Here is a 27,754-nt window from a genome sequence, read left to right as displayed (position 1 = left end):
ATACAAGTTTAAGTATGTAGCTTTGGCATCAGAGAATAGATTTCATTGTGAATAAAATTAAGAGTTTTGTGTGCCATTTCATTAAAATATTTAACCATGTATGTAGTGTATATTTATTGTACTTATATGCATTTTTAGGGATTGTGGAATTTGGGGGTTTGGCTGGCACAACGTTCACCAAAGAGTAGGGCCTTGTGTGACCAACTGCTTGGTTCTACCTTTAGAGATGGCTCTGCATTCAGAGATTAGAAACCAGGACACTAATCTACTGTGCCATAATGCCATTAAATCCACCAATTACAAGTAATTATTCTATGTATGATGATCTGTAGAAAGGCAGTATTTACACATTGAAAAATAAAGTTTTCCATTTATTTCATACTTAAGTCCTGCATTGCTATGCGTTATGCCATGCCCTGCTTATTCTAAATTAAATTATACACAGCACTAATTAAAACATTTTCTAAAGGCTGTCTTGGGTGCAAAAGTCTTGAGACTACAGACTGGTGATCTCCATTTAACTAATTATGTAACTTCTAAAACCAATTGGCTGCACCAGTGATGATTTAGGTGTGTCATATTAAAAAGGGGGTGGCGCAGTGGGTAGCGCTGCTGCCTCGCAGTTGGGAGACCTGGGGACCTGGGTTCGCTTACCGGGTCCTCCCTGCGTGGAGTTTGCATGTTCTCCCCATGTCTGCGTGGGTTTCCTCCGGGTGCTCCGGTTTCCTCCCACAGTCCAAAGACATGCAGGTTAGGTGGATTGGCGATTCTAAATTGGCCCTGGTGTGTGGGTGTGTTTGTGTGTGTCCTGTGGTAGGTTGGCACCCTGCCCGGGATTGGTTCCTGCCTTGTGCCCTGTGTTGGCTGGGATTGGCTCCAGCAGACCCCTGTGACCCTGTGTTCGGATTCAGCGGGTTGGATGATGGATGGATGGATGGATATTAAAAAGGGGTGAATACTTATGAGATTGTGTTTTCTGTATGTAATTAATTTAGACCACTTTGCAGAGATCAGTTTTCACTTAGAGACTTTTTTATGGTGCTCAGTTTCAAAAAGCCAAATTAAATCTACTGTGATTCAATGTTGTATAAAAATAAAATGTGAGAATTTCCAAGGGATGAATACTTTTTATAGGCACTGTACATGGAAATAATTCTCGTAATAAAACAGGCTTGTAGCTTGCTTATTTTCATGTACTTTATCACCTTTTGGGCCTGATAATGAATTCACACTTTGAAAGCCTTGAGAATTTACTGCTTTTACATGCACCCTTCGCATAAACTACTTTTTCTCTGTTAAAATAACCCTTCTTCTGTACTCCTCGTGATAAAACTCATCACGTTTTTATGTCTGTCCTTCTACTGTACAGATATGAAAGCTACATGTGAAATCCTACCTGGAAATTGATATGGTGAAGAATTAGAAAACTGCTATCATGTAAAGTTACACCAAATATTAATAAGACATGAGTGGTTAAAGTTGTAATAGATAACATAACAACATAGTATTATATCCTCAAACCAAATTAATCCAAATCTAAATTGTGGGGGTCAATCTAACTCAGCAGCATCAAGAGTAAGACTGGAAACAGCCCTGAATGGGGCAACCATCCATCAAAGAGACAAGTCACAAAAGGCTGAATTGAACTCTTATTGTTTAGAACTGTTGAAGACTTTTATCATGCTTAAAATTAAAACAGTTAAGAGTTACTGACAGCATGTAGAATATACAAAAGAACAATACGAAAGAGGAGCAACTTATGCATGATATACGCCACACTTGTACATATAATTTGGCTCGATATTACTCTATTCTTATATCCATTTTTGAATGGGCTTAATTCAGACCTACTTTGGCAGCATCAAGTACAAGGCAGAGTTAAAACATAGATGAAACACAATCATCCTTCTAAAGCTGGTTGTAAAACTGAGCAGGTTGGGCCTGAACACCACCCTCTGCAATTGGATCCTGGACTTCTTGACAGAGAGGCCCCAGTCAGTTCGGATGGGCTACAACACTTCCAGCATCATCACACTGAGCACTGGAGCACCACAGAGCTGCATAGTTAGTCCACTGCTGTTCACCCTGCTGACTCACGACTGCACAGCCACGCACAACACCATCCACATCATCAAGTTTGCAGATGATACGACAGTGCTGGGACTGATAAGCAGGGATGATGAAACAGCATACAGAGATGAGGTAGAACGGCTGTCCGCATGGTGTGAAAACAACAATCTATCTCTCAATGTCGACAAGACAAAAGAGATAATCGTGGACTTCAGAAAATCACGTCCTGCCCACATCCCACTGAGCATCAACGGTTTAGATGTGGAGACTGTTAGGAGTACCAAGTTCCTCGGTGTGCACATAACTGAGGAACTTACGTGGACACATAACACCTCATCACTAATCAAGAAAGCCCAGCAGAGACTACACTTCCTGAGGAGGCTGAAGCGAGCAAGTCTTCCCCCTACCATCCTCACCATTTTCTACAGAGACACCACTGAGAGTGTTCTGACCAGCTGCATCACAGTCTGGTATGGCAACTGCAACATATCCGACCGCAAGTGCCTGCAAAGGATAGTGAAGACAGCAGAGAACATTACTGGGGTGCCTGTCCCTTCACTACAGGACATATTTTACAAACGCAGTGTCCGCAAGGCCTGCAGCATTCTGCAGGACCCCTTACACCCCTCACATGGACTTTTCACACTTCTGCCATCCAAGAGAAGATACTGCAGCATCAACGCCAAATCTGCCAGGATGCAGGAGAGTTTTTACCCTCAAGCTGTTAGACAGTGCCCCCTGGGACCTTCCACACGTCCTCAACCACCTCTAAAAACAGAACTTTTATACATGCGAGCCACTTTCCTGCAAAGACGAGTGTGCAGGTAGAAAGGAACTGAAAATCTCATACTGAACTTAAAGTATTTTGACACTCTTGAGATCCTTCTGCTGTGAAACATTCTGACCTGTCATTGTTTACATGTCTTAAACAACTATTAGCATACACTGATAATTTCTGTATTATCTATATCTATTATTTATTATATTACATATCTTACACATCAATATTGCTGCTACTTCTTTGTCCTATCTTTGCACAATGTCTTGTCTTGTTTGTGTTTTAATTTTTAAATTTTTAAATTTTAAATTTAATTCTATTTTTAATTTATTTATTGCACGTCATGTTGTTACACTGTGGACCCTGAGCTTCGCAATTTCGTCTGTCTGTATACTTGTATATGGTTGAGATGACAATAAAGTTCACTTTGACTTTGACTTCATTTATAAATGTATTGTTATTTTCATTTTCTCCACAAACTTAGACTGGATATCTTTTGAGTTTGTTTGCTACACTTATTTTTTATGTTGTTGTAGTTTTGCCGTCTCTTTTTCTTATACAGAATCAAACACTTTCTTGCCCTCTGAGGCTCAGCATATTCAATTTGTAAAGCTATTTTAGCCTCTTTATCATCTATAGGCTTATTGATTGTAATTACTTTATAATTGCCTATGTTGAATAAACCACTCTAATTCTCTTGAATGTAGGTTCGAAGGGAGCAGAATGATCCAAGTAATGTTACTGAAGTCACTTCTACAGGTAAGCAAAGCTCTTGTGTCATTTGCTACTTTTTCTTAACCTATTTATACTGTATAACAGGTACAAACTCAAACACCTGTATAAAATAACTTAACTTCTAGAGCTATGCAAGCACACATAATTATGACTCAACTCTTAATCATCATCAAGGGATATGTGTCAATAAAACCTAGCAAACACTTTAGACAGTAGGACCGATCCACAAATACCCTGGTCCTCCTGTCATCATCAATCAATCATCTCCCAAAAAACTTAATTGCACTAAACAGTGTTAAAGAATAATATCTGAAATGCCCAGTACCTGCAGTTCAGTCCATACAAAAAAAAACTGTTCGGATGGTGCATTGTTTTGCTGTTGCAATTATTGATATTGTGCCTGTCAGCTACAGGAACAAGAGATCGGAATCACACCCTGATCACTGTTTGTGTGGAGTGAGCAGGTTCTACCCTGTATTGGTATGCACTCCATCGTCCCTCTACATTACAAAGGCTTGCCTATGAGGTTAACTGGCATCTGTACATTGGCTGAATGGGTGGCAAAAAATAATATAGTAGACACAAGCAGTCAAAATGAGATTGTGCAGCAATTGTACTGTCTGTCAAAAGGGCAGTCAGTCCAGAAAATAACAGTGAGTCACAGGAGAAAGAACACAGTCAAGGAAAAGTGAGGGTCAAAACCAAATGTCAAAATTAGTCAAAAGGCAGAACTTTGTTTCAATAACCATTAATCAAAATAAGTAAAGTGAGTTGCTAGGTTTGGTCCAGTCCTGGATACAAAATGGCAGTTGAGATGACCTTTTAACCCCTCATAAATTACCCCGATATCATGACCGTAGAGGCCACACCCCTAGCAACCAGAACCTACATCATAATGACTGAAACCACAAAGTGGCCGCTCCCATAGTCTAAACAAAATGGCATCTGAAAAGACATTAAATAAAAGTCCATTTGTAAACAACGGCTCCAGTCAATTAAATTCCCTGATTGCATTAACCCCAGAAATGACTTCTAAATGATTTTTATAGCCTCAGAAAAGCCTGAAAGAATTTCAAGAGAAACTCTATAACAACAATAGTTGAGGACCTGAAATAGAACAATGTGTTTTCCAGATTGAAAGATGTAACTTCTGTTGTGTTAATGGTTTATTTCACCCTAACAGGAATTGACTTAATTTGCCAAGGATAGAAACTTTGGTTTTCCTTTCTGTACATTGATAAAAATAATCTTTCATATCCAATATAGTTAATGGAGAGCTTCTTTTGTGCACATAAATTTTAAGATTTTTAACTATAAGTGTTCATTGTGTTGCAGACTGATTTCTCTTTAGTCCTATTGCATTAGCATATTACAAAAAAATTGTAAAAAGAAAAAGATTTATTTTTAAGTTTTTACTAAATATGTTGTAGGCAGATATTTACTGAGAGCTATATATTTGTTGCATATAATTAGGGGAATCATACGATTATAAACTAGTTGCAAAATGTTACTTAACATCTTATTTATGTGTTTATTAATATTATTAATCTGACCTAAAGTGTCTATGAAATTTATGTTTTGTATACAGTAAGATTTATTCTATGTTAATTAAACATGTATCAATAGAGTATGTTTTTGTAAAATGAAGATATTGTCCAGTACTAATTTTAACTGGGTAAACACAACATCATTAACTTCATGGGACAATGTATATTTCAGAACAATACACAATTCCTTCAATAAGGTACAGTTCACCTTTCCTTAGTTTAGTGATATGCATCAATTGATTGGATTGCACTCACTGACCAAGATTTTACACACTAGTTATTCACAGATCAGCCACAACATTAGAACCACCTGCCTAATATTGAGTAGATCCCTCTTGTGCCACCAAAACAGCTCTGAACTGGCAAGGCATGGGCTCCACAAAACCTCTGAAGGTGTTCTGTGGTATCTGGCACCAAGATATTAGCAACAGGTGCTTTAACTTGTTTTGAGATTGGGCCTCCTTAAATGGTTTGTCATGTTCCTCAAACCCATTCCTGAATAATTTTTCAAGTGTGGCAGGGTACATTATCCTGCTGAAAGAGGCCATTGCCATCAGGGAATACTTTTGCCATGCTGGGGTGAACATGGTTTGCAGCAATCTTTAGGAAAGTATATGTAATGTAAATGTAACATCCACATGACTGACAGGACCCAATGTTTCCAGGAGAAATTGCCTAGAGCATCATCCTGCCTCTACTGGCTTACCTTTTTCCCATATTGCATTCCACTGCAATATCTTTCCCAGGTAGATGATGCACACACTTCTGGACACCCACATGATCTTAAAGAAAATGTGATTCATCACAAAAGACCACATTTCTCTCATGGCCAGCATTACGTTTTTCAGCAATTTGTGCCACAGAAGCTCTTCTGTGGAGTTGACCCAGATGGGCAAGCCTTCACTCCCCATGCACATCAATGAGCCTTGGGTGCCCATAATCCTTTTGTTGGTTCACCGGTTGTCCTTTCATGGACCACTTTTCATAGGTATTAACCATTGAAAATTTGGAACAACCCATAAGACCTGCCATTTTGGAGATGCTCTGACCAAGTTGTCTAACCACAATTAGGCCCTTTTCCAAGTCACTCAGATACTTATGCATGCCCATGTTTTCTGCTTCCAACTTATCACCTTCAAGAACTGACTGTTCGCTTGCTGCCTAATATATCCCACCCCCTGACAAGTGCCATTGTAGCAAGAGAATCAATGTTACTCACTTTGCCTGTCATCGGTTTTAATGTTGTAGCTGATTGGTGTAAAAGAAATTTAATTGATATTTCTTTTTCTAGTCCCGTAGACAAAGCAATCAAGTAAGTGTCATGACACGCAAAGGCTATTTAGTAATGGCAGTTCTTATGTAAACTATAAAATGGTTTTATAGCATTGTGTTGCTGAGGTCACAAACGCACAGTAACAGTGCACAGTGTGTTACTTGAGGAAATTATTTGAAATGTTACTACATTTTTTATGCCTTTTATGTAACATAATAGGTATTTGTCATTTCTAATATTTAACCAATGACAAACAAAATCTTTTCCTATTTTATGCCACCTTCAGATCTATCACTAAAAAAGAGTACATTACAAATTTGCAAAGGATGAGGCTATATGTCACCTATTACTCATTATATTGTTAAAGTTTAAACCCATTCTTCATATTCACATGCAGTTGCTACGAGTCAAGATTTCTATAATTGTCTGTTCTTCTTTGTTGTGGACTGGACAATTGCATGTGATTTTGGACTGGTCCTAGATTCTTATTATCATGATTTGAAATATGCATGCTATGGAATATTTATGAGATGTTCTTCCCTTTTTTATGACTTAAATAATCTGCTTTCCACAATGTCTATCCTGGTATTTTTCATACACCTCTAGTTTTCTTCTTATCAGTAGACTTTGCTACCAATGTGCCTCTGCACCTTATGGTAAAAATTCAGAAAATACATCATAGTATTACAAAATAATGTGGTCATTTGCAAAGTAATACCATAATGATATATTTTGTATGGTTTATTTCATATTCACTACAGGTGTGACTTGCAGCATATATATGTTTTAAACTTTTTCTTTGTCCACATTTTCAGTCTGGATAAAAGATCTGTGATATTTTCCACAGTGGCTAAATATGTGTTTGCTTACAATACATTCTTCTTCAAGGTAACTTTGAAGGAGTATACTTTATGTTTAAAAGTCAATTTTAATTTTTATTAAATCCAGTCATAGTTTTATTAGTACAGCAATTCTATTGAAAAGCTTTAATTTCTTCTACATGTATTTCTGATATGTTCTATTTTGTATCATTATTTGCTTGGTTAATTTTCTTCAATACTGTGCTAAGTTCCTATTGTCACTTACAGTGATTTTTGATTCTTCTGTAGGTGACATCAGGCTTTCAGACAACTAATATGCTCACTGCACTTCCTAGCTCTTTCCTGGACCCACTTCTGTCAGTCACACTTATGGAAGATGCTGAAATACGTCTTCTGGTGCTGGAAATTCTTGTCAGTCTTATTGATCGGCATGATAATCGACCCAAGTTTTCATCTATTAGGTATTTTTAAAATACTATTTTTAAATATCCTGTAATAATAATCTGATGCACTTATATTATTATTATTATCAGCATTACATATCAACAAGCATCCAGTGGGTTAATCCAGTACTAGGACTCTTTTTCAGTTAAATCCTCCATAGCTACAGATTTATGACACCCACTGATGTTTCACCCTTATCAATTCTAGTTGTTCTGTCATTTATGTTTCTTTACTTTCATTTTCCTGCCCCCATGGGATGGTTTGGTGAACTGACATTACTCTTATTAGTGTTAAAAGGGACTATGGGACTTCACTGATATGGGTACCATACAGCAGTGCTAGTTTTTATTATTAATAAACTAATAAGTATTGTGAATTACTCACTGCTGAGTTCTAAGTACATTAGTAAAATATTTACTAATATAACATATTCATAATAATTTGATCACAAAAATGCATGCATATCAACTATTTTTTTTTGGTATTTTCAACACTACTGAATGTTAAAAGAAAGTGAACCAAGAATTAGAGAAGAAAGATTCTATTATGCCACAAAAAGAGAACTTTAATTATTATTGACTTGAAGGCCTACATCCATGATTAGACAGACACACCTTTCAGGTAATTCTTCAGTCATGAGGACATGTTCAAAATGCTGCACCCCATCAGATTTATTCAGGTATACAGTTGTGACAGAATATAGGCTTTGTCTCTAAGCACTCTAGCTACATAATGTACCCTAGATAATTGGCTCAGTCCATGGAGGAATATAGTGGCAACAGATTTTCATTTAAAAACAATCACATTTACCTTGACATCTATCTGTCATGTAACAGATAGTGTAATATTTCATTTATATGCTGATTATTTAAATCAAGAACTTCTCAAAACGATTAATTTTTCTTGCAATTTACCATATATGACTAAATATTTCTTGTGTCATTTTTCAGACTTTTCTCTCATGTTTGTTTTTTTATGTCTTTGCTGTTTAAGCTTGTTAGCAACTATAGAAAAGAAATTGTCAACTAAGTATCTAATTATCTTTACAGTGTATTGTCTTTTAAGCAGTTTTAATTATAACACAGTTTGCACAGTTGTAACTGTAACTGTTGGATATAGGTTAGCTTGGTGGTGCAATTGTTAGGACTGCTGCCTCACAAATCCAACACCTTGCATTGGAATTCTGCTCTGCATCTTTCTCAGAGTAGAGTCTGCACATTCTCCAAGTGTCTGTATAGGTTGTCCTCTGAATACTCCTGTTTTCTTCCAACATTGTTCCTCAAAAATATAACTGTTAAGTGAATCAGCAATTCTAAATTGACCCCATGCGAATGTAAGTTGTGTACATGAGTGGAACCTGAGATGAACTGGTGATCTATCCAGGGTTGATAATGTCTGTTAATGCCAGAGTCCCCCTTCCATATCCCTGAATTTGATTGAGTTTGAGAATGTTATGCTATGTTACTATTGCTTACAATTAATATTTGCTTCTTCTCATTAAGCTATTTAATAATTCAGTCTTATCTACACTCTTACAATGTTTAGTGTATACTTTAGCCAAACATTTTAATAAATAAAAGGGAATAATTCCTGATTGATGTAATAAAGGTTAAAACTGTAAAATTATTGCATGAATAATTAATTTATGTGTCCAACATAAAGCAGAAACTGTCTGCAAAGAAAAACTAAATAAACAGTTGGAGATGGTAATAATTTCATATTGGCAAAAGTCAGCATTCATCTTGGGAATAATTCATGTTTTACCAGTTCTGGTGGTCTCACAAAGGTTTGCTAAAAGACCTCTCATATTATGCCAATGTTCAATTAGTAAAACTGCCACAAGAACCAGTGACAAAATTGAGGCCAACAGCTTAATTCCAGTTTTTTTCTTAACAATTAATAAGTATAAAGTAGGTATTACTTACAGTATATAATAATACCTTCAGATATAATCAAACTTGTATTTGGATACTTTAGTTAAAAATCTCATATGAAATCAGCCTGATTTTATAGAACAGACAGAATTGTATTTAGAAGCCCATTTAGTCATCAGAGATGAGAGAGGTCTCCTTTAACTCCACTGGCTAAGATGGTTGCTTTTCACTGTCTGTGTAGAGTGAAAACCAGAGTGTACATGCAGGGTGCTTTGCATGGACTGCTCACAATGACAAGGCTACCCATGCAGAAAGAACCTCATTATATCAAAATTATCCTCTTAGTAGAATAAAGGAAGTGTCTGCCTTCCTAATGCAAAAATAGGAACATTTAGCATCACTCTGCTCTACCCTTGTTCTGCCTGTTTTTTGTTTCTTGTAGAAAAGTGACTTTAAACGATACACTTTGGTTTAGAGCACAGTCTTTCATATTTCAGTCATTGATACCATTAGCCTGAATATAACAGTTAGAAGATAATGCATAATTCTCATACTTGGTGAAAAAGTAAGATGTTTTCAATGATTTTACTAATAATTAAGCCTGAATGACACCAGCATTCTGCAAAATGCTAATGAACATTGTAAGACTCAATGAATCCTTTATAATGTTTATATATGATGTTTCTCAATTGCAGAATAATGATGTTGAATGCTTCCACTTTAAACTTTTTACAGGATTTTATTTAATTATTTGATGTATTCTTGGTTTTAAGGTTATTTTAGAGTGCAGCTGTTTGTAGGATACACTATACTTTGAATTAATTTACTTTTATTCATTACATTTGTTTCAGTTTCTCAGCTTTCTTGCATACTACTGTGTCATTACTTTTTGACTTACTGATTGTTTTGTGTTTTAGTATTATTTCAGATATTTCTTTTCTAAAATTGAAGGTGGAGAAGTGCTCCAGGCAGGATAACCTTTTTATGAAAAAGGTATGTTTGTGTTCAGAAATGTATATTGTTTTATATACAGCAACTTAATGATCAATATTTAAGGTATTGTTAGTTTTTAGGATGGAACCCAAGGAGTAATTAACTCCAGAGTGGTCAGCATTCTTCAATGGCCCAACAGAATTCCAGATGTCATTGTCCATTACACCAGTAGCCTGTGCTGCTTATTAAGAGAGTTGTAATCACAAAACTATATTATTTTAAGAAGATATTGCCACCCTTAGTCTAATCTTGCATAGCAGGGCTTCCCAGTGTCATTTCCAAAAGGACAATGCTTTGCCACAAGTAATATCTACTTACCAAAAATGTCCACTTGACAGTATCTCCCAATCATTTGTCTCCTATGTCTGCTACACCTTCTCCCATTCAGGGTTTAGTTACATTCTTCTTTCACATTTAGCCTTTTATGTATGCTGGTTTGCATGTAAATTGGATTAATGCTTATAGGTATAATCTACAGTATAGCTGACATAGTGCTGTAGTGGGCAGTATTGCCTTCTCAAAATATTTGGACCTGTGTTGAATTTATGGAGAACCTGCCTTCAGCATGGTTTTTGCAGGTTCTCCATTGACACAGATATGTCTCCCCTGTGGATTTATGTTTACCTCTAGTTTTCAAGAAGTGTAACATCGCATAGTATGTCTACAGATACCTTGTGTTAGACTGTCATCCCATTTAGACTTATTTTCCTCCCTTATGCCCATTGTAGTCAGAATAGGCATTGACTCCCTTTGACTTACACTGAAAAAGACAGGTTTTGTAGAATAAATGAATGGGTGAATTGAATTTATAATGATAATATCTAACTGGCTTCTACCACACCTCTACATTGCAACATGTCTCACATTTTTGTCTTTGCAGCATTCACAGCAGCTGTACCGTCACATCTTTCTCTCGTGCAAGGAGGAAAACAGTAGTCATCCACATTTTGAGATCCTTTACACCTTGTTAGCTCTCATTAGCATGGAACTTGCAAATGAAGAAGTGGTTGTTGATCTCATCAGGCTGGCATTAGCATTGCAGGTATTTTTCTCTGTTCAAGTTCATTTTATTTTTCCTATCAAGTGTTTGACTTTTAAGGTAAGAATAGTAATCTCTTCCAGTGATCCTGTCTCATAGTTTTTTTTTTTAATTGTGGATAATACATTTTGTTAGTTATGGATTTTACCTGAGAATTTGTTTGCAGCACTCTGCACCTACAATCAGTGAGAAGCGCTATACAAAAATAAGATGCATTGTATTATATTGTACAACGTTGCAACCATCTAAAATATTTTAATGTCTTCCTATTTGCTACATGTAGTGTATGTTCCTAACTTATGGGTTATATCTGTTTTAAACTGTTTGTTTCTATATTTTTATTTCTCGTAGGACCTGGCTATTGCAAATGAAGAGAGCCTTCCTATATACAATCGTTGTGCTATTCATGCACTTTCTGCTGCATATTTAAATCTGATTAGCCAGCTGACTGCTGTTCCTGCCTTCTGCCAACACATTCATGAAGTAAGCAATGGAAGGATTTCATCACTTTATTACTCATATACTGTATTTTGCTTGTAAACTCTCTCTTTAGAGTATTTACAGTAAAAGTATGAACAACTCGGTATATTTATTAATAATAAATCATATAAGGGGGGAACATAAAGTAAAAAATGAAAAGATGAAAGCAACAACACTATAACATATCTGTGCCTATTTGTGTTGGTATGGACCCTTGTCTGCCAGGTTGGTTGGTAAAGAATTTTTCAACATACAAATCTACAATCAAACTCTGTCAAGAGAACCAAGGTAAAAGTTGACAGAGTTGAATCCAGTAGTCAGCTAAGGTGTTGTTGATGTTTTGGCTGTTATCTTCTCCACATGTTGTAGGAGTGTGTAGAAGTGTTGAGTGTAGATGGATTTTGGAGAGCAGCAGTTGAACAGATTAGCAACTGTGGTGCTTCATTTGGCCCAGGATCCAGGGATTGTTGTGTTTCAACACATTTTGTAATGTTAGGAAAATATTGTTTTGATACCATAAGCCATTCTAACAGTGTCTGTACAGGTGCTGTAATAATATGGTTAGTCACAGAAACCTGCTAAAATGCCATGTAAATCCTTATTTTGGTTACTGAAGCTGGGATAACACACATAGATGTCTCCACAAGTAATTTGAGTTTTTTAGCTATGTATATTCTAAACCGGGTTACAGTTAAGGATTTTGTAGACTGTGCATGTCCTTGCACTCTGTTCGCCTGTGCATGTGTTAGCTTCACACACGCTTTCAGCAGCCACATGCAGAAGTATCCACAAGACAAATTTCCTGAAGCAAATTCCTTCTCTTTGTTGCAAAAATCTATCTCAGTATTTCACAAATCCCTAAATTTATGTTGGTGAGCTGAACTTACAGTGCTAAGTTCAGCAGAATTATCTCGGGAGCAGTGTCGGAGGTAGCATGTTAAAAGTAACATGTGTTACATAGTTCAATTATGTTTTAAAGTAATCTAAAGTAATCTAATGCACTACTTGCCTGTTCATTAAAGAAAAAATACCTGCATTATTATTATTCCAGCAACACTAGGTGTAAGGCAAGAGGCACACATACCAATACATAACTCCATTGCACGGCTCAGTCACACAGCTAACAAAAAAAGAGTGTGCTGTTGTAACAGAAACTTATAAAAAATGTCAATTTAGTTTTAATCCAGCAGTTTGCTATAGAGGTTGTGAAACAACGTAACTGAGCGGCACAGTGGCCAGTGTTCATACCGCAAATCATCAGTCGCTCATGTTGAAGATATAAAAAGGGGATGGATGTAAATTACTTCACAACACATGAAGGACTAAACCTATTTACAAAACTAAGAAAATTATTACTGCCTTCATGCTTGTTTTCAAATCCATAGTATCCGGTGATGACGTTTAACTCTTTTTTTGCACAGTTTAATGATATCGAAGCATTCTGTCAAAGAAGAACTCCAGAAGCTTACTTGAACATGTAAATTGAGGTTTTTAAAAAAACAGGTTTCTGCCTTAACTAGGTTACTCAGCTTTTACTGATATTGCGTCTGCATGTAAACCCAATAACTGACTAACTAGAAGTTTTGCCATTCCTCTTCTAGAAGTCTTGGTGAAACAAAAAACTGAAAGAAATGCTTTCTCATGGTTTTAAACAGTACTTGGATGAAACCAAAGCCAAGCCTTGAAAAATAAAAGGGGAAAGTGAGCACTGTAACAATGATAATAATAATAATAATCATCAGAAATTAAACTGTATATTCTGAAAAAACACTATTTCATAAGCAGGCCTTTGATATTGGTGCAAAACCTATTAAATAATGGACCACAGTGATGTACTGACTATTATTACTCTTTACTGCTGCCTACATATACCTGCTTGTCATCCACTAAAGTAGTACCATTGTGGACCTAGCTTTGTCGTACTTGGCCGCATGTCTGTTTCACATGTGTTACTGGCCATTTCTGTTGTTTTTCCAATTCATCTAGCATGTGTGCATAACATACTTTCACTTACAGTAGCATTCCCTATTACTCCATGCAGGCATCTACTGTACATAGCCTTTGTCAGAGCTAAGTGTAATTCTACCTATCCTGGAAGTCTCCTGTGGGATTTTTACTCTGGCCTAAGCTTATTTTGATAGTATATTGTCCATGACAACCTCTTGCTAGCCAGGCATTAAACTAAAAGAAGAATCTTTTGAAATAAAACCCTTGGCACAAAACATAAAAAAATATTTTAGGCATGAATGACAGGGAATTACATTTGGATGCTAAGAAGCAAAAGCTTTTAAAAAGTTAGTCTATGAGAATTTTTTTCTTGTTGCTGGCAATATCTAGTTTTGAGAACTAAAATAGCTTTTAGTGCAGTATTCAATACAAAATAAAGTAAATAATGTTTTTGCTTTCGTAAACATTTTACCTTCTATTTAGACCTATCAGGAAATATGAAATTTCTGTTTTTAAAAATTTAAAGTACTTAATGAGCCTAAATTTGAGAAAAGTCTCATAGTAGCATAAAAATATATATACAGTATAATGGCACTGTCTGGGTCTGTAAACATGATAATTTTTAAACTGTGTTTACTTATGGCTCATTGATAAGAATCTTTTAAGAAATAATCATGAATTCATCAATTCAGCCCCATTATCACTGCTTCACCAGAACTACACTTTCAAATAAAACACACAATACGATACAGTATATCAACTTGAATTTATAATGATGGTAAAGGGATATTGCCTCTCTCTTTTTATAAATTTGTTACATTTATTTTGTACTTTGTAGGATATTATTAGCATATCACCAAACAAATAATCTTTCTATTGTGAAAGCTGCCCTATATAGCTTTACAAATACAGAGCTAAATTGTAAAAGTGCACCTACATACAGATATATGAAAATGTACAATAGGTACACCCCTTCTACGTACTTTTACAAAACAAAAAATGACATTTGCAAGGTTTCTTTTTGAGCAATGGTTTTATTCTTAAATAGAATTACAGATTTGTCAATATATGTGAAAAAGATGATTATAAACATTTTCACACTTCTTTCTTCATGTAATGAATGTGAATTGATTTCAAACTCATGTAATGCTGGTGAATAGATTTTAAACTAGCAAATTTGTACTCTCTTATTTTTCTAATAACAACTAAAATAGTCCCTTTCCTTTCATGTGACTAGACAAAAACAAGTATTCAGAGAGATGAGCCACAGGGGATGCACAGACCAGTGTGTTTCTTCGTGCCGGTCCCAAGCCTGGATAAATGGAGAGGGTTACATCAGGAAGGGCATCCGGTGTAAAATTTTGCCAAATCAATATACGGACAACAATACAAATTTCCATACTGGATTGGTCGAGCCCTGGGTTAACAACGACTGCCACCAAGTACTGTTAGCCAACAGGCTGCTGGCGGAAATTAGGCTACTGTTGGCTGAAGAAGGAGAAGAAGATGGGGGAGATGTGTCCGGAGGCAGGAGGAGAGGAGGAAAGTAAAGAGAATGGAACTGAGGGTAGGAACTTTGAATGTTGGCAGAATGACTGGTAAGGGGAGAGAGTTAGCCGATATGATGGAGAGAAGGAAGGTTGATATATTGTGCGTGCAAGAGACTAAATGGAAGGGGAGTGAGGCCAGGTGGATTGGAGGTGGATTCAAATTGTTCAATTATGGTGTGGATGGGAGGAGAAATGGGGTAGGAGTTATTCTGAAGGAACAGTATGTCAAGAGTGTTTTGGAGGTGAAAAGAGTGTCAGACAGAGTAATGATTATGAAGCTGGAAATTGGAGGTGTGATGATGAATGTTGTTAGTGCATATGCACCGCAAGTTGGGTGTGCAATGGGTGAGAAAGAAGATTTTTGAAGTGAGTTGGATGAAGTGATGAACAGTGTACCCAAGGGACAGAAAGTGGTGATTGGAGCGGATTTCATTGGGCATGTTGGTGAAGGGAACAGTGGAAAAGAGGAGGTGATGGGTAGGTATGGTGTCAAGGAGAGGAATGAAGATGGTCAGAGGATAGTGGATTTTGCCAAAAGGATGGACATGGCTCTGGTGAATACGTATTTTAAGAAGAGGGAGGAACATAGGGTTACGTACAAGAGTGGAGGAAGATGCACACAGGTAGATTACACGCTATGCAGAAGAGTTGATCTGAAGGAGATTGAAGACTGCAAAGTGGTGGCAGGGGAAAGTGTAGTTAAGCAGAATAGGATGGTGGTCTGTAGGATGATGCTGGAAATCAAGAAGAGGAAGAGAGTGAGGGCAGAGCCAAGGATGAAATGGTGGAAGTTGAAAAAGGAAGACTGCAAGGTTGAGTTTAGGGAGGGGATGAGACAGGCACTGGGTTGCAGTGAAGAGTTACCAGACAACTGGGAAACTACAGCAGATGTAGTAAGGGTGACAGCAAGAAGGGTGCTTGGCGTGACATCTGGAAAGAGGAAGGGGGAAAAGTAAACCTGGTGGTGGAATGAGGAAATACAGGAGTGTATACAGAGGAAGAGAATGGCAAAGAAGAAGTTGGATAGTCAGAGAGATGCAGAAAGTAGACAAGAGTACAAGGAGATACGGCTCAAGGTGAAGAGAGTGGCGAAGGCTAAAGAAAAACCGTATGATGAGAGATTGGACACTAAGGAGGGAGAAAAGGACCTGTGCCGATTGGCTAGACAGAGGGACCGAGCTTGGAAAGATGTGCAGCAGGTTAGGGTGATAAAGGATAAAGATGGAAACATACTCACAAGCGAGGAGAGTGTGTTGAGCAGATGGAAAGAGTACTTTGAGAGGCTGATGAATGAAGAGAACGAGAGAGAGAAGAGATTGGATGATGTGAAGATAGTGAATCAGGAAGTGCAACGGATTAGCAAGGAGGAAGTAAGGACAGCTATGAAGAGGATGACAAATGGAAAGGCTGTTGGTCCAGATGACATACCTATGGAACCATGGAGGTGTTTAGCAGAGGTGGCAGTAGAGTTTTTAACCAGATTGTTTAATGGAATCTTGGAAAGTGAGAAGATGCCTGAGGAGTGGAGAAGAAGTGTACTGGTGCCGTTATTTAAGAATAAGGGGGATGTGCAGGACTGCAGTAACTACAGGGGAATAAAATTGATGAGCCACAGCATGAAGTAATGGAAGCTAGGTTAAAAAGTGAGGTGATGATTAGTGAGCAACAGTATGGTTTCATGCCAAGAAAGAGCACCACAGACGCAATGTTTGCTCAGAGGATGTTGATGGAGTTTAGAGAAGGCCAGAAGGAGTTGCATTGCGTCTTTGTGGACCTGGAGAAAGCATATGACAGAGTGCCTCGAGAGGAGTTGTGGTATTGTATGAGGAAGTCGGGAGTGGCAGAGAAGTACGTAAGAGTTGTACAGGATATGTATGAGGGAAGTGTGACCGCAGTGAGGTCTGCGGTAGGAGTAACGGATGCATTCAAGGTGGAGGTGGGATTACATCAAGGATCAACTCTGATCCCTTTATTTGCAATGGTGATGAACAGGTTGACAGATAAGATTAGACAGGAGTCCTCGTGGACTATGATGTTTCCTGATGACATTGTGATCTGTAGCGATAGTAGGGAGCAGGTTGAGGAGACCCAGGAGAGGTGGAGATATGATGTAGAGAGGAGAGGAATGAAGTTCAGTAGGAACAAGACAGAATACATGTGTGTAAATGAGAGAGAGGTCAGTGGAATAGTGAGGATGAAGGGAGTAGAGTTGGCGAAGGTGGATGAGTTTAAATACTTGGGATCAACAGTGCAGAGTAATGGGGATTGTGGAAGAGAGGTGAAAAAGAAAGTGCAAGCAGGGTGGAATGGGTGGAGAAGAGTGGCAGGAGTGATTTGTGACAGACGGGTATCAGCAATAGTGAAAGGGAAGGTCTACAGGACAGTAGTGAGACCAGCTATGTTATATGGGTTGGAGACGGTGGCACTGACCAGAAAGCAGGAGACAGAGCTGGAGGTTGCAGAGTTAAAGATGCTAAGATTTGCACTGGGTGTGACAAGGATGTATAGGATTAGAAATGAGTACATTAGAGGGTCAGCTCAAGTTGGATGGTTGGGAGACAAAGTCAGAGAGGCGAGATTGCGTTGGTTTGGACATGTGCAGAGGAGAGATGCTGGGTATATTGGGAGAAGGATGCTAAGGATAGAGCTGCCAGGGAAGAGGGAAAGAGGAAGGCCTAAGCGAAGGTTTATGGATGTGGTGAGAGAGGACATGCAGGTGATTCGTGTAACAGAACAAGATGCAGAGGACAGAAAGATATGGAAGAAGATGATCTGCTGTGGCAACCCCTAACTGGAGCAGCTGAAAGAAGAAGAAGAAGAGAGATGAGTTGAACTTTAAACATAAAGGGCACTAACAGATGGACCATCTTATTTCAAAATATTCTTATGTTCTGTATTTATAAGGAATAGGATATTTTTACCACAGTATGCAGCAAGAAGCAAAAATATACTGAAATACATGTTTTGAACTGGAAACACATGGAAGACTAAAATGATTGGTAGGTCACCACATTTGTGCACCCCTATTCTTTTCTGTTGAAATGAGTAATAAAATATTCTTATGACCAAAAGTTTTTGGGTAAGCATCTTTGATGCATTTTGTTTAGTTTTTCAGATAAAAAGTATAAACATAATCATTATCTAATTTTTCTGTTTTGCACACTAGCCTAAAGTATTGTTTTCCAAGGTAGAGGACAAACTTAAGTGAATAATTTGTCAGACTAACGTTATTGGTTATTATATGCCAGTAACATATCCTTTTTATTAAGAGCAGTGTTAGAATAAACTATTAAAGGAGCCTTCATCTTACAGACTACTAATTGTAAGATTCCTCCTTTGACACACATCACAGGCAAAGTGTGTGATATAAAAATATAAAAAATAAGAATGATGCATGACTTAATGTAATATTTCAAAAACAAAGCCTTCAGCACGTTACTTTTTATTTATAGTATTTCTTGCAGCACCGTTTAAGTTCTTTCATTTCAAAAGTTTAATTGTCAGAAAACAATCTTAAACAAAACCAACACTGTCAAATTAGTTGATTTGTTTACACTCTGAAATTAACTTTATATAAGAGAGTATGAAATTTCACAATGCCATAACATCAGTTTAGTAGAGACATTTTTTCAGTCAAATATTCAGCACCTCTGTAATTCTGTTAAAATGTAAAGCTGCTTTGTTAAGAAAAGGTTTGTTCAGATTTTTTGTTCTTGTGCACTTTCATTGTACTTTCATTAAAGTGCGCTATAAATAATTTGACTATTTGTCTCATAACAAGTAAATTATTCTGTATTAGATTAGTTATGGGATGCACTGTGGACCCCCTGCAGGTCGTAGCAGAGGAATTAATGCAAAAAATCTGAGTGCCATTATGTACAATACTGCACATCCTCTGTCTTACACACTAACACTGAGTACTTTCAGCCAACAAGTTATTTAGCAGAAGTGTGTCAGGAAATGCTGCTGGAGCTCCTTTACACCAACGAAAATATGCCTGCATAATGCCTCACTGAGACTGGGACTGCCAAGTCAGAAGTTTTCTTTCTTTTTAATTGTCTTCCTTTTTAGTTGTTCTGATGTGTGTTCAGACCATTGTGTGTGTGTTTGTGTGTATTTATTTATTTAATGAACTTCTGTAAAAAGGCAAATTTTCCCTGTGGACAAATAAAGTTCTGTCTGTCTGTCTGTCTGTCTGTCTGTCTAGAATAATATGTGCTGGACAAGAATTATTATGAAAATGCTAACAGGTATTCATAATAAATTTTCATTATCTTTACAAGCTGTTAAGCGCTGATTGCATATGAGGAACAGGCATGTAAAATAATAAGCAAGCAAAAATTAATTCAGAGGAACGCAAGTTATTTAGCTCCATTAGTGAACATTTATGCACAGGATACTGTTATGCATTAGGGTTTTCTAAGCCATAAAGGGAAAAATCATTATAGAAGATGTCATAAAATTCATTTTTTTCCTTTTTATTTAATATTTAGGAATAAATGTGGGAGAATGTATCTGTTTTCTGAACTCTGTTCCTTAAATATAATTATGTGATTTCTTTGGCTGTGCATGCAGAGACTTGCACAGTGCGATGTCTGCAAATATCATTAAAAAATGTGTACACTGGTAAAAAAAATACACATACTGTATTTACTTACTTTTTGTACAATTGGCATGGTTGGATGGGGTTTTCTTAACAACCTTTGTAAAGGAATGAGGACCGTCATATCTTCAAGCCTAATGAGTTTGCTCCAATATGTTATTATGCCAAATGTACATGTCTACATGACAAATACACATATCTCCATTCTATGTTTTTATTTTGGCAAAGATCATCTGCCACAATCAAGATCTTGTGCACTGTTTTGTATGATGTTGAAGGTGATCGCATGCCTAGAAAAGACCACATAACTGGCTAAGATTATACTACTATTATACTACTATTCATTGTCACACCTTTTGCTTCACAACAGTTCTACTTACTCACACTGCTCACTTTGCAAATGCTAAATTGTGAAATTGCAGATTTGAAGAGATAGCACATCAACCCCACCCTTCAGACCTAAACCTGCATGACTATAACCTTTTAAGCAATGTGAAGGGCTACCTCCATGGGATGGGTTATGCCAGTAATGACTATGTAAAATCAGTTATACAAGTGTGATAGTGCAAGCAAGAAAAAAAGTGTTTTCTTTGAATGGCTTAGAAAAGCTTTGTGAACATTATAAATAGTGAATTACTGTTAATTTGTGTTGAAAAAGAAAATTTGGTTTTACCGGGATTTGTCTTTATAAGTGAGACTTGAAGCTTTTTGATCACTCCTCATATATAGATACTGTATATATTACAACTGAACCACTGACAGTTGGTAGGTGAAGTGATTTGCTCAGGGTCAAACAATGAGTCAGATGCAGGAACTGAACCAACATTTTTTGGTTTAAAGTTCATTGACTTAAAGCATTATGCCCACTACTTACCTAACTCTAAAACCACATTCATCAAAGGTCTAATCACAAATGTCTAACAAAACTTTGTACCTTGTGATATTCAGGTGATTGAGACTCGTAAGAAGGAAGCACCGTATATGTTACCTGAAGATGTGTTTATAGAGAAGCCCAGGTAAATCAATTGATTTTCTAGTGTGCAATTTCAGCATGCCAGGCATGAAATTTCAGTGTTTTAATAGTTAGTATAGTGATTATACTGTAGTTACTCACTTGCCTGTAAGCTTCTGAAATATTAAATCACTTTGAGATTAGCTGCTTCTGAATCCAGGTTTGTGGAAAATGCTCTTCACCAGTGCTTAAGCCATTTCAGAACTCATCTGTGCAGTGCTCTCTAAAACCCTGCTCCTTGTATTCTATTGCTTAGCACCTCATGGTATAACTTGTCCAATGCTGCTTTCAGCATCATCATAAATAATATAGATTGGTGCACCATAATCAATTGTTTTTGTTGTGTTCTTCTGAAACTGCAGAGTATTTGTGAAAATCCATGTTGACCATGCACTAACACACTGTACTCAATACTAGTCCACCCAACTAATACTTAACTTCAGAGAGCTAGTGCCCATCCCTGCTGCATCCATTGCAATCACACTCATTGATCATCTTCTTCTTTCAGCTGCTTCCGTTAGGGGTTGCCACAGCGGATCATCTTTTTCCATATCTTCCTGTCTTCTACATCTTGCTCTGTCACACCCATCACCTGCATGTCCTCTCTAACCACATCCATAAATCATCTTTTAGACCTTTCTCTTTTCCTCTTGCCTGGCAGCTTGATATGTTACCAAATTAAAAAACTATTTATTTAATGAATTTCTGTAAAAAGCCAAATTTCCCCTGCAGACAAATAAATATCTATCTATCTGTCTGTCTGTCTGTCTGTACATTTTGATGCATTTTTGCATATTTTAGGGTACCAAAATCCTTGGACAAACTGGAAGGAAGTATGCTGTTTTTGCAAAGCAAAATTAGCGAGGTACTTGGAGGAAGTGGATACAATGCAGACAGACTTACCACACCATACATACCACAGTTTACAGGTATTGTAGTGCAATTTTGTTGCAATAAGATGTATGATTATAAAATGTCTGTGACTTTTTTCTTACAATAATTGAAGTTTCCTTGACAGAATCCTGTTTCATGGTAAAGCAATACCATGTTTACACAAATTAAAATGGGACGCTGTGTTTATTGTAACAGAATGGCATTTATCTCAGTCTCACCTTACATCACTATTACATACATGGGTAAAATTAAATTTTGATATTTTTTTTATTGTTATTTTTGATCTTTATGTTTATACATTTACATCTTAAGGGAAGTAACATCACTAAATTTTGAATAAATCCCAAATAACTGGGTATACTAGATCTAGCAAGAAAGTTGTACCCATAGCATTTCATCCTTGACTAGCTGAACATCATAACTAAATGCTCTGTTTCATCATATTCATTTTTTCAAATTTTGGCTATATATTGTGCTGGAAATAAATTATTTCCACAGTCCACCTAACAACTCTTAAGGTGAACAGTCAGCAGTCAGCAAGAGTTTACCACGGTTTCTTCTGAAAGGCTGATGATCTATGAAAGGATAGAACAGTGATTGACCTCTGAGATGATTTTCAATTAAGGATGCCACATAAATGTTCACTCAGTTTAATTTATTTAAACTAATGATGTTATAGTACATATGATTAGAATCTGAAGACCTTTTATGTGCAACTGAATAAACTAGTCATGAAGATATCAAAGTGCTTAAAATCTGCATAGTTTATGTATATGTCAGAATTTAGTTGTAACTTTTACTGCAAAAGGAAAGCAAATAATTGGTCCTGCTGTAGTATTTGGATAGTTTAAGCTTAACTTTTAAATTTACTTAAATTTACATTTTATTAATATTCAATAATTGCATGTTTATAATACAGAATTCATTTAAAAATACTACATATTTTACAGTCTTGCTTTAAAAGATAAGTTACAATTCTTTCATCAGAAATGAACCTGCAAAGTCAAAAATTCTGATTTTGACACTGGATAATTGAGTGATATATAGCAAGTCTGTATCTTCTGATGTATTATTTTTGTAAATACGTTCCAAATCAAAATATTTTTTTCACAGCAGAGTATAGCAAAAATCTGATGATAGATAGATATTAAAGTATACAATATAAAAGTCACTAAAAAAAAGTCACCAGTCATACTCTGTGTTTTCTCAACAGTTTCACTTTAGAAAGATACTGTTGGATATCATTTGCGTTTTTGGGATTTGCATTGTGTGTCTGATATTTGAAAGTTACTATTATTGTATTATGGATTTATGTAAGAGTCATCTTTTTCAGTGACCCAATATGCTGGATATTCTTTAGACAAAGCTAGTGTATTATCCAATATAGAGTCATAAGGACCTGGAAAGAAGTGTAGCATGGTAATCAAACCTGAATGGAAGCACTCTGAGGTACCCTTTGACCTAATATACTGCATGGCTAAACATTGCTATCTTTTTCTCTAGATGAGGACCGACTGTCTAAAAGGAAAAGTATTGGGGAGACAATTTCCTTGCAAGTAGAGGTTGAATCCAGAAACAGTCCTGAAAAGGAAGAGGTAAAGTAATTAATTTACATATACAAAACACAGTTACAGAATAACTTCTAATTTCGAATACAGACAAAAAAAAAATTTCCAAGGTTAATCTAATGCTTTAGGTAGAGTTGAAGTCGAGAAGACCATATAACCTCCATTTTAGCTCCAATGGTCCCAAAGAAATTTACATGTTCCAGCAGAAAAACAAATCATAAAGTGACCACTGTTTTCAGTAAGTTCAGTATCAGTCCTTTAATAGAGACTGCCCTCCTATCAGCTTATTCCATCGTGTTGCATCCTTGAGCTGGTGTTATTCCCGGAGTAGATGACAATATCGAGCAGTATACAAGTCACATTGGACTGATATGAAACCTCCAAACTTAAACTTCCTCGAAATGAATAGACTGTGATGAACAACCTGTATAACAGGTCTGTGTTGTCCACTCAGTGTAGTTAATTGTTCTCAAGGACTCCAAGTGTGTATTAGCTACTTCTAAGAATACCTTTTTATAAACTTTAAGGACAGTAATGTGAAGTAGTATATATTATATATCAGATTGTTTAATAGGATTAGGTATTACAGTCCCTGACGATTCAGCACAGCACTTGCCTTGAGTGGTGCTTCCTTGATGGAGTGACATTGATGATGAACACTTAGTCTCTCCACCAGTACAACACATCATCGGTTGTGTACCCGAGCCTCATAGGGTATTTTGGCTTTTTACCCCAAGACACCCTTTAGCTGAGGCAGGCCCACCACAGGCTGAACAGACCTAGGTGCATGTCGCTTGGTTAGTATGTGGTCATTTGACGACCCATACTGTCTCCTTTCACTTCAGCTACAGCCAGTGACTACTTCTTTCAGTGACAGTGGTGAGTCCCTTAATTGCCTACAAAGCCCCTGCAGCCCATCTCCACTGGAAGCACCTTCTCCTTCCAACCTCGCTCCTCTGCCTCAGAAGCAAGATTGGCATACCACAGCTTTTTTCTTTCATATGCTTCATCGATGCCATCCTCCCAAGGGACTGTCAGCTCAATGATAAAGACACAGCAGCAGGAGTTAGACCATAGGATCAAGTCTGGGATAGGACCAAGTCTGGGCGTAGATTAGTGCATGTGATTTCAGATGGGAAGGTGAGTGCCTGATTTAGGTCAACATGCATTTCCCAATCCCTGGCTGTATTTACTGGGCTCAAGTCAGGATGTGAGGGCTTGGTCCACTGTTGCTTCCCTTCTCGGATGAAGAATGTTTGCTACAGGAACGTAGCCTGGGTATTGAGGCCAAGAACCTTAGTACTTAGTTATGACGTCAAGTGTATCTTCCTTGTTTTAAGCTGTTATTACAATCCACCAAGGTGTGTTTGAGGGTTGCTGGGGCTGCACACTGGTGACAGGCTGGATGTAGGTTTGTTGGAGAGGGCAGCACATCATATGTGGCTCTGATGATGAAACTTGACCTGTTCATTTCCATGTTCTACAACTCTCTCCATGCGATTTTACGTTGCTGTATGCCATGTCATCCAGCAGCCTTGCTGGGCTTGGTAGACTGCCCTTGCACATCTAGCTGCTTCCTCCTGGCAGTACACCTCCTCCACCACCAAATTCCAGCATTCATTTGGTGCAGCCTTTTGCCATGTGGGTGTTGTTGGTCCCAAACCAAGTCCCCCTCTGCCATGTTGGACTTGCCCCACAATGTCACAGTGTCTGAGAGCGGCCTTTGCTTCTGCCACTGCCAAAGCTGCATCCATTTTCCCTCCTGTTGCTAGTATTGGAGCAGTGTCTCTTATGAAGGGGTCTTTCTTTACCGTATTTGTACCCCTCAACAATGCTTGATATACTGTAGTCAGAGAGAGGGCTCAATTCCCATACAGGCCTATGCAGCTGAGGCATCTTGGTCTTCCTCACATGTGCACTCACCATTACTTCCAGCCATTAGTTACGGAATAGTGTCAGCTTGTACATGGTAACTGGCCACATGAAACAAGGCAGCAAACCAAATTGGATGCACCACAGCTTCAGATTTCCAGGGAGAGCAGTGTTGTTAATTTTCTTAAGGCCAGTAATTGTGTTCTGCCAGAGTTGTTCCACCTGTTCAAGGTCTTTGAAGTCTGTGGTGTACCAACATCCAAGGCTTTTGGTAGGCTTCTCCAGGATTATTGGAATTGGCATGTCGTATATATAGAACTTCTTATTGGTGAGGCGGCTGTTGGCAATGGAGATGCTGCAGGATTTGCTGGATTTTATCTCCATTCATGCACAATTGATGTTTTCTTGGAGTTTGGTGAATGCTTTTGTTGTTGTAATAGTTATCATGTCATCCATTTACTTGCTAATTGAAGGAAGACATAGCACATTTTTCAGATGTTCCCCTTCAACCACCCACCATGATGCTTACATAGTGAACTCCATCTCCATAGTGAAGGCCAGGGGAGAAATGGTGCAACCCGCCATTATGCCATTCTCAAGCTGCTCCCAGGTGGTGCTACTGTCCTGTGTTGTGATGCTGAACTGGATGTCCTGAAAATAGGTTTGACCAGTTTTGTTATGCCATTTGGAACATGGAAGAAGTTGAATGCTGCCCATAGAATCTCATGCAGAACTGACCCAAAGGCATTGGCAATATCTAGAAAAAACACATACAGATCTTTCTTTTCCTTTTTGACTGTCTGCACCTGGTGCCAAATAATGATAGCATGCTCCAAACATCCTAAAAAGCCACCTAACCCTGCCTTCTGCACTGAGGTTTCGACAAAGTTGTTGTACTACAAGAACGCTGAGAGTCTTTGGGCTACAACACTGAAGAAGATCTTTCCTTCCATGTTCAGGAGACTGATCTGGCAGAACTGCTTGATGGTTGAGGAGTTTTTCTCCTTGGGAATCAGGATCCTTCCTGCCCTTTGGTATGATTGGCACGATTATCCTTTGGTATGATTCATTTTTTCCATGCCACCTTCATTAGCTTCCATGATGGAGTATTCTTATAAAACCTCTGCCCAGTGGCAAATACTAATCTATCCTGCTCTGCTGTGCTCCCAACTTCACTCCATGTACTAATATGCAGTATATGAAAATATTGTGTTTGTGAGTGTGTATACATAAATACTGTATATATCAATTTTTGTTTTATTTTTGCAGAAAACGCCAGCAGAGGAAATTACATTTGAAACTCTGAAAAAAGCCATTAGTAAGTGAAAACTGTAAATTAATATTAAAAACATAGGAACTTGTTATAAACCTTCAGAAGATGAATCTTAACATTTATTTTATAGTAAGCATTTTATCAGCCTATCAGAACATAAATTCTTAAAATATTTTGAATCATGGAATTCACATTATCCCCATACTGAATTTTTGTTTGTGCTGTATTTTCTTTATGGAGACAGATGCTGCATATTATTGCTTCAAGTACTGTAAATGAATACAGTAAACAATATAATTTATAGAATCCATGTACAGTAAGTAGTTTAGGCAATGATATTTTAGATAAACTATCAAGTCACAAATTTCTAGCTGTGGACAATTTAATAATAATAATAGTACATTTTATTTATATAGCGCCTTTCCCATGCTCAAGGCACTTACAGAATATAAGAAAGAACGGCAGGGTATACAGTATATAGCATTGTACAAACCAGATAAATAAATAAAGAAGATTACGACAGTGAATTCAGAGAAAAAAAAAACAAAACACATACAGGTTACATGAGCATCTTGACAGAGAAGTAAACTGAGAGAAGGGTAATAAAGTCAAGTAGAGCTAAAAGCCTTCCTGAACAGATGAGTTTTGAGTTGTTTTTTAAAAGAATTCATGGAGTCAGCTGATCTAATTAATTTTGGTAGGTCATTTCAGAGTCTGGGTGCTATACAGCTGAAGGCCCTGTCACCCATGGAGTGTAGATTAGTGTGGGGTACAACAAGATTGCCAGAATCAGAGGACCTTAGTGGACGGGCAGGCACATAGTGATGGAGAAGGTCACTGATGTAGTTTGGCATGAGGTTATTTAAGGCTTTGTAGTTTATTAGTAGGATTTTATATTCGATTCTGTACGACACAGGGAGCCAGTGAAGGCGAAGCAGGATGGGTGTGATGTGCTCGCTGCTGCTGGTTCGAGTAAGGTCT

The 27,754-nt window shown here is 37.4% G+C and overlaps 1 protein-coding gene across 5 annotated transcripts in view; it reads left to right on the top strand.

Moving 5' to 3' along the window:
- LOC114648002 (protein EFR3 homolog B) overlaps window positions 1-27,754 on the top strand; it is a 157,219-nt gene that overhangs the window by 113,639 nt on the left and 15,826 nt on the right. For all 5 annotated transcript variants that reach the window (XM_028796772.2, XM_051925594.1, XM_051925593.1 and 2 more), the window contains 9 exons: window positions 3,556-3,607; window positions 7,513-7,685; window positions 10,460-10,535; window positions 11,416-11,577; window positions 11,926-12,057; window positions 21,103-21,170; window positions 21,968-22,095; window positions 23,564-23,655; window positions 26,770-26,818. In XM_028796772.2, the coding sequence (XP_028652605.2) occupies window positions 3,556-3,607; window positions 7,513-7,685; window positions 10,460-10,535; window positions 11,416-11,577; window positions 11,926-12,057; window positions 21,103-21,170; window positions 21,968-22,095; window positions 23,564-23,655; window positions 26,770-26,818 (932 nt within the window). The remainder of the gene's footprint in view (window positions 1-3,555; window positions 3,608-7,512; window positions 7,686-10,459; window positions 10,536-11,415; window positions 11,578-11,925; window positions 12,058-21,102; window positions 21,171-21,967; window positions 22,096-23,563; window positions 23,656-26,769; window positions 26,819-27,754) is intronic.

The sequence above is a fragment of the Erpetoichthys calabaricus genome, chromosome 3 (assembly GCF_900747795.2).
Source record: "Erpetoichthys calabaricus chromosome 3, fErpCal1.3, whole genome shotgun sequence".
NCBI classification, from domain to species: domain Eukaryota; kingdom Metazoa; phylum Chordata; class Cladistia; order Polypteriformes; family Polypteridae; genus Erpetoichthys; species Erpetoichthys calabaricus.
Note: the sequence above shows the minus strand (reverse complement) of the source record. Positions and strands in the feature narration are given on the sequence as shown.